We start from the raw sequence: 7,500 nt of genomic DNA, 5'->3' as shown, positions 1-7,500 counted from the left end.
AGGACTCAGAGGACGGAGGAGAAAAAGAAGAGGAGGTGTTTTAAATGTCCTCCTCATCAGAGCCTCCTGAACTGAAACTTCCTCCTCGCCTCCTTCCTTCCTTCCTTCCTTCCTTCCTTCCTTCCTTCCTTCCTTCCTTCCTTCCTTCCTTCCTTCCTTCCTTCCCCCTGTGACGGAGAGGAGAACAGAGGAGTCTATGGCCTCCTCACTTTATCCCTTCTCCCGCTCTAACTCCTCCTCCCTCGGAGTTTCCTCCTCTGAGGAAGAGGAGGTGAGGAAGGGAGTTTAACTCTCTCCTCCCTCCACTGTCCACCTCACAAACTAACTGCTGAAAGCACAACAGGAGGAGGAGGAGGAGGAGGTGCAGCGCCTCAGACCCTGACCTCCGTCTGTCTGTGTGTCGTGTCGCCTCTCTGCCTTAAAACTCTTCACGTTACTAACAAACTCCTGAACAGAGAAAATCTGAGGATCCGTCATCTGTTTGATTATTTATTGTTGTTTCTCTGCTGGGGGAGAATCTGACCTTTGACCTTCGACCCTCGACCCGATGAGTGTTTTTTCACCGTGCGGCTGATTAAATTTGCGTTAATTATTCACATTAAATTTGCGTTAATTATTCACATTAAATTTGCGTTATTTATTGCCATTGAATTTGCGTTAATTATTGCCATTGAATTTGCGTTAATTATTGACATTAAATTTGCGTTAATTATTTCCATTAAATTTGCGTTAATTATTGACATTAAATTTGCGTTAATTATTGCAACTGCTTTTTGGACCGAGTTGTTTTTTTTAACCAGCAGCTCGTTGTGATGCGTTACTCCCGCCAGAAGGTGGCGCACCTAGAATCTGTCTGCTAGCTGCCATTAAACAACACAGAAAGATTTTAATCGAATAGTTGTCAGCAAATTTCTAATCGTAATTTTTTACTTGAAAACGTTCCGATTTAAAACTCAAGGGAACAAATTTCAAGCAAAAATACCTGAAATTTTGAATATATTTATTCAAAAACTGCTATTTGCTAATCTCACGGCGCCACCTATATTTTACTGGTATTAACATGTTCTTTATTTGTTTAATGTCCTTAAACAGTTTTTCTGTGCACTACCGCCACCTTCTGGCGGTTTTAACACACTACAACCAGGCACCAGTAAAAGATTGTAACGTAAAGTTAGATTTTTTTTTTCTGTCTTTAATATTTAAATGAGGCACTCTTATTTAAAACTACTGAAATATCTTTGTATTAGAGATGAAAACTGAAAATAAAACGTGTAAAATACGGGACCTTTAATGAACCTTTGAATGAACTTCACAGGAAGTAGCGAAGACTTCAGGACCAACGCACAAAAACAGCCCTCGTATTTCACCGTTTATCTTGACGTAATAATATTTCTGTTTTCTAATAAATATCCGATAAACACATTTTTCTTCGCGTCGATCCGTCACGTCGGATTCAAACTTTTTTCCCTGAAACTTTTCCTGAATCTTTGTTTTCCGTCGTTTGATTTTTTTGATAAATGTTTTTTATCGGCGCTGCACGGTGAGAAACGCCTTCGGTCCGACGCGACTCTGAGACGGACTTGTTTGTGTTCTCGGTGCCTTTTTTTTCTCTCATCTGTACAGAAGCCATACGATTGTGTAAAAGTTAGCGGTGTAAAGTAGGCGGAGCTCCCGCCGACGCGCCGGACTCTGCGGGTCGGGACTCTTTTTTTTTTTTTTTTTCGGTTCTGGTCCGAGGAGGGCGGCGACTCCTCTCTGGACCGCACGGAAAATACTGACCCTTCGGGAGGGGGTGGGGGGGCGGGCCTGAGAAGGCAGCTGTAGGTGTGATGGGAGCTTGGGGGCGGGGCCAAGGGGCGGGGCAACGTGCTTGTTGATTGGAGCTCCTTTTAAAATCAACGAATCATAATATAATGTTTTGTTCGCGCCAAAACTCGTCCTGCTGCAGGCGTCTCGTTGAAGAAGACGTCCTGCGGAGGCGTCCCTGAATGTTCTTCTGTTGCCGTGGGCGACGGGACTCGTTCCGTCCGTCCGACGGGAGGCGGAGTCTCGTTTTCGTCTGTTCTCTGCTGCTTCTTTGGTGTTTACGTTGTTTCGCTCTGGGAGGAACGTTTTCGGGGTTTTTTTTGTCTCCTTGTGGACGTTTAAATAATCTGAAGTGTCTTTATTTGGTTCCGTCGTCACCGAAGCTCCGTAGGAAGTAAAATAATCGTAACCTTGAAAACGTCGGACCGAACACACCGAAAGATCTCGAGCCGCTGACGCTCCCGAATCTCTACAACGAAGGTGACGACGTGTGAAATTACTAATCACGCATATAAGAATAAAAAAACAAAGCAGAATGTTTCTTTATTATTTCAGTTCAAATTGAGCATTTACTTAAATACATTCATGCTAAATCAAGATACAGTAAAGTCGCGGTACCAGAACCTCGGTCGTCGTCACCGGTACGATCGACAACCTGCGATTTTTCTATTTGCATTTGATATTGATGCAAAAATTCAAATTCATGAACTTGACAAAAGAAAAAGCTTCACGGATGAAATGCTGACGTACAAACTCACGTTGTGAGTTGAGCAATAGCTCTAAACGTTAGCCTAAAAAAAGCTAACGTTAGCCTGTGCTACTGTAGCTCTTTGGGGACCAACAGTAAACGTTTATCGGACGACTCGTTGCTTTTTATCGTCATAAACATGTTATAAAAAGTTTAAACATTTATTTCAGACGTTCTGCAGGAGACCGAAAAAATAAAAATAAAACCTCCCAGGGCTGAAAAAGAAACTTTAAATTGTTTTTTGTTTGTTTTATTCTCATCAGAATCGAAGGTGGTTGTCGGAGTTCTTAAACTGTGAACGGAGAACGATTAAAAAAACAAAATGCTAATTTACATTTTGTTACTTTATGTTTTTGTAAAAGAAAAATCCTCCAGCTGACGGTTTGTCTGTTCGGAGCTCCAAAAAACGAAATATTAATATACGAGTTGTTTTTATTGACTGTGGGAACGAGGACGCTTCAGATTTCAGATAGAAAATATTCACCAAGACGATCATTTATTTTATATCAGAAATTACATTTTGGTACGAAAGCAAAATAACTTTTTTTTTTTTTTTAGGTGAGCAGAAGGATAATAAACGAAAGAAACAGAAACATATTTTTATCTCAAGATAAAGAAAACAAAACATCCGCATGTTGGAAATATCTCCAACAGGATAACGCCCCCAAAAAAACTTCCATATTTGACGACTTTATCATTTAATCCTCCTCTTTATAAAAGCAACATCTTTATTTCATTATTTCGAGATCCAAGTTTATTATTTTCAGAATAAAACAGGAAACAAAAGTTCAATTGTTTTGTTAGTTTGTAATAACTTTCTAGAAAATGGGACATTTTTTTTCTTGCGATAAAACTGTAATTTCATCGTTATTTGTTTTCTTACCATATCGATACCTCATGTTTTCTAATCATATCTCTTTATGTCGAGATAACAACATGAATATCTTGTTGTATCGCGATGATTCTCGTCTTTTCTCCAAAAAAACAAACCTTCTATCAAAATGTTTGTTTTGTAAATCATGAAAGTTACATATCAAAGGTTCGATCACACGTTTTCTTTTTTATCTCGGTATAAAATATCTTGTTTGTTTTTGAGTTTCTGAAAGAAGTGAAATAACGTCAGTTTATCTCAACAGATTGTGAAAAATGTCCCTTTTTTTTTTTTTTTTACCATTACAGTAACTTTTATTTTATCATCTCGAGATCCCAATTAATTATCAAAAAATGTAAGTGCACAAAAAATGTTTGTTGTCTGGTCAAAATTACATTTTTATTTTGTTATCTTGAGAAAATGATCATGTTTTCCTGAAGTAACAACACAAACAACATGAATTTAAGAAAACAGTATACAAGTAATTCATAATTTATCTAAATACTTATATTATTATTTGATTAATATATAGTTACATATCACTGTCAACACTTTTGGCTTCCGTTTAAAACAAAATCTAATTTTTCATTTTTGTTATTTGGTTCAATTTTTATTTTTTTAATTTCATTATTTTCTAACTCAAGTTGAAATGAAACATTTCACCTGAAATTTCAGTTTCAGCTTCAACATTTGTTTGATTTGCGGGAGATGGAATAAATAGAATTAATTTCTCATGATTGTGTTTCTACTGAGAGTCTGGAGCGCCACCTGCTGGCAGTCTGAAAACAAATCCTACGAGAACCAAAACAAAAATCCATCTGGGTTTTTATTTCAGAGGCTGTTTGAGGATTTTCAGTCTCATTTGCATCCGGCAGGTTTTCCATATTTTCCGGGATTTTTTTTTTTTTTTTTTTTTGCTCTTTTTTTTATTTGTTCTTCCCGTCGGAGGTTTTTGTGTTCGATTCGTTTGGAATCCGTTCGGAGGGAATCAGACGGGTTTCATCTCTGATCTGTTAGTTTTTGCACTTGATTGTTGATTTGTATCAATGCCTCTGAATTTGTAAATACTTCTTTTGGTAAAAGTTTTATATAAACAAGGACGTGGACTCAACACTCTGGAGTTTGTCTTAATTTGTAGGTGAGTTGTAGTAAAATGCTGAAAAGGTGTGTTTCCCTTTAATTTACCTTCTGGGGGGAAAAAAAAATCTGGAAATCAGGAATAAAGTTTAAAAAAAAAAGTTGTAGTATCACAAGACTTTAACCAGGTAAGATGTGATATTACAACTTTTTAGGGGGAGATTTTAACACTTTATTCTTCTCAGATTTTTTTTTCCAACGTTTTTCTTTTTCTCTGAATATTTCGCTGAGGACGTGAAAATTTGCAAAAATTTTGCAAACAACTGCCTCTGTTTGACGCCTCATCTACGGAGTCCCAAGCTGTTCATTAATAAATATTTAGATGCAAAAATTGCATTAAATATTTAAATTTAAACTCTTAAAATGATCCGTATTGTATTTGTTTATAAATTCAATTAGAAATGTTTTTTTTAAACAAATAGTTGTAATTCTACAGGCTTTTGAAGAATTTATTTTAGTGCTGGTGATGTACGGTATCAGTGTTGGTAGATTATTTAAATTTTTTAATTCATCAATTAATCTGTAAAGGTTTTTTGGGTTTTTTGGGTTTTTTTTTAAGAGAAAATTGCCCCTAAAAAGACATTTCTTAGAGTGGAGAAGCTCAGGATATTTAACGTGTTTGAAAAAATATTGAACTGAAGTTAATTGTAAAAAATCATTGTTATACAAAAAATTGTTAAATGGATTAAAAAAAGATTTCAAAAATTAAAAAAGAAAAGGTGAGAAAACAGCATTTATATTGTTAATGTTAAAAATAAAATGAATAAATTAAAAATGGTATTTTCTAATGAAATAAACTAAAAAGTTGCATGATCTTATTTTTTTAAACATAAAATAATACTATAATTTAATACAACATTACAACCATCTGATCATATTCACGTGTCACATATTCTCCATTTAATGTTGAAAAAACTTCTGCTGTAAACGTCACAGAAACATTATTGAACACTTTTACCATAAAATAAAAAATTACAAATTATTTAATTGATCTGCACGAACAACATTAAACACACAATTTATTTTTTTTTAAATCCATTTTACATTTTTAACAATTTCTCTGATAAAAAAGGTCGTTAACTTCAGTGGCCTAAATGATGGTTAAAAAAATAAATTGAGGTGACGTAACCAGTTTGAACTGGAAGAAACCAGAGAGTTGTGTCTTCTGGCAGCCTAACCTCTTCTTCCTCCTCTTCCTCCTCCTCCTCCTGCTCCTCCTCTCTTCCTCCTCTCTTCCTCCTGCTCCTCCTCTCTTCCTCCTGCTCCTCCTCTCTTCCTCCTGCTCCTCCTCCTGTATCTGTTCTGCAGGTGTTCAGGAAAAGAAAAAGGATCCTGAGACCGACTGCCGCCACTTCCTGTTACGCTGAAGTCCGCGCCTTTCACAATAAAATGTCAAACAGCTGCTCTACCGCCCCCCCACAGCGCCTCGAGCTGCTTCTACTGCAGTATTATCGCCATACTGTGATGTCATCCAGGTACTTTACAGGTTAATAACAAGCAGGCACCACAATATTAACCCTTAAATGCACGATTGTATTTTACACTCCTACATAACTCAGGACTTTAGCTCAGAAAATGTCGGAAAACTTCCCTCATATCTAAAAAGAAACATTAAAATAAGAGCGCTTGTTTTTTCACAATAAAAGGAAAAGTAGTGCCATGCGTCAATAATATTCTATTTCCTCAAGTGGGAGCAGGAAATTTCCAAATACTTCCTTTAAGATCTTGAGGTAATAGCACTAAAAGATTTATTATAGTTTTGGCACCTCCGGGCTTCCGTACAATAAAAATCAATAGGAATTTTTGTCTGAGCGGATTTATAGTTTTTAATAAACATGATGGTGACTTAAATAGATTTAAATATGAATAGATCTCACAGAAATATAACAGCTGGAGTTACGAGGTTTTAATGTTGTACGGAAGACCAATAACGGCAAAAAGAGATTTCAGAAACTACAAAACTGAAATTCTCGAGAAGCATAAAAATGACAAACTCATGACCTCATGATGACCTGAAATTTTGATTGAGTCTTTCATAATCTTGATTTATTGTAGTATTTTTTTTTTTTAAATCTTCCCTTTATTTTAACACAGAGGGAGATGTCATTTCAAAATAAAAGCCTGTATTTCACATCCCAAAGAGCATTTTAAATGTTTAAAACTATGAAAGTTTCCCTAGAGTGAATTTTTTTTACTTTTTTTTTTTCTTTTATATAAAGTAAGTGGAATGTCGGTCTTTTCTAAATAAAATGTCACGTTTCTTTTCTCCAAGATTTGTAACATTTTATGGGGAATCATTTCAAACTTCAAATGTGATCTGAAATATTGTGTAGAAATTTCAAACTTTAACTACTTAATATCTCAAAAATCTTGACGTACCCAAAGTTTTTTTTATCTGTCGTTTTTAACATTTAAGCATAACAGACCATATTTATTTTTTCCAAATAGATTTTTTTAAACCATTTAAGCTGTTTTATGAATACTTTGATATTTATGAATATTTCTGAAAGTCTGTAACACTAAAGTGCCTCAGAGAAAAGCTGAAGTTCACGTAAAAGGAAAATGAACCCAAAGTGACCTTCAGATTTTATTGTGAAAGTTTACAGTGTTTCCGCCTGTTTTAAGCTTTCGATCATCTGTTTTTATATTTGACAGCAATGATGTATTTTATTTTATTTTATCTCTCCATGTTATGATGCTTTTTTTTCACCTTATAGTTTTTGTTTTGTTTTTCTGTTCGAAACATCAGGATGTTAATTTTTAAGACTGTAAACTCTCTTCTGTGTAAAACAGTTTCAAACCTGTAACAAGATATTTTCTAACTGATGTTTTCTGTGTGTAAACAAATAAAAACAACAAACCTCACTGAAATTAAACCAGTAAAGACTTCCACTTCCTGTTCATCGTTTGATTTTTTTGATTTTGTTATTATTTTAGT

General features: G+C 35.2%; 1 protein-coding gene across 1 annotated transcript in view; it reads left to right on the top strand.

The window, feature by feature from the left end:
• The window catches only part of slc35a2 (solute carrier family 35 member 2), a 10,984-nt gene extending 3,546 nt beyond the window's left edge, over positions 1-7,438 (top strand). The window contains exon 5 of the mRNA XM_069177790.1: positions 5,871-7,438. Within this exon, the coding sequence (XP_069033891.1) occupies positions 5,871-5,898 (28 nt within the window). The 3' untranslated portion in view covers positions 5,899-7,438. The remainder of the gene's footprint in view (positions 1-5,870) is intronic.
• Positions 7,439-7,500: the final 62 nt, after the last annotated feature.

Source organism: Embiotoca jacksoni, unplaced genomic scaffold, assembly GCF_022577435.1.
Source record: "Embiotoca jacksoni isolate LCO1_2020_lvr unplaced genomic scaffold, fEmbJac1.0.p SCAF_77, whole genome shotgun sequence".
In the NCBI taxonomy this organism is placed as follows: Eukaryota; Metazoa; Chordata; class Actinopteri; family Embiotocidae; genus Embiotoca; species Embiotoca jacksoni.
The sequence above is the reverse complement of the archived record's forward strand: the minus strand, read 5'-3'. Positions and strand labels throughout refer to the sequence as shown.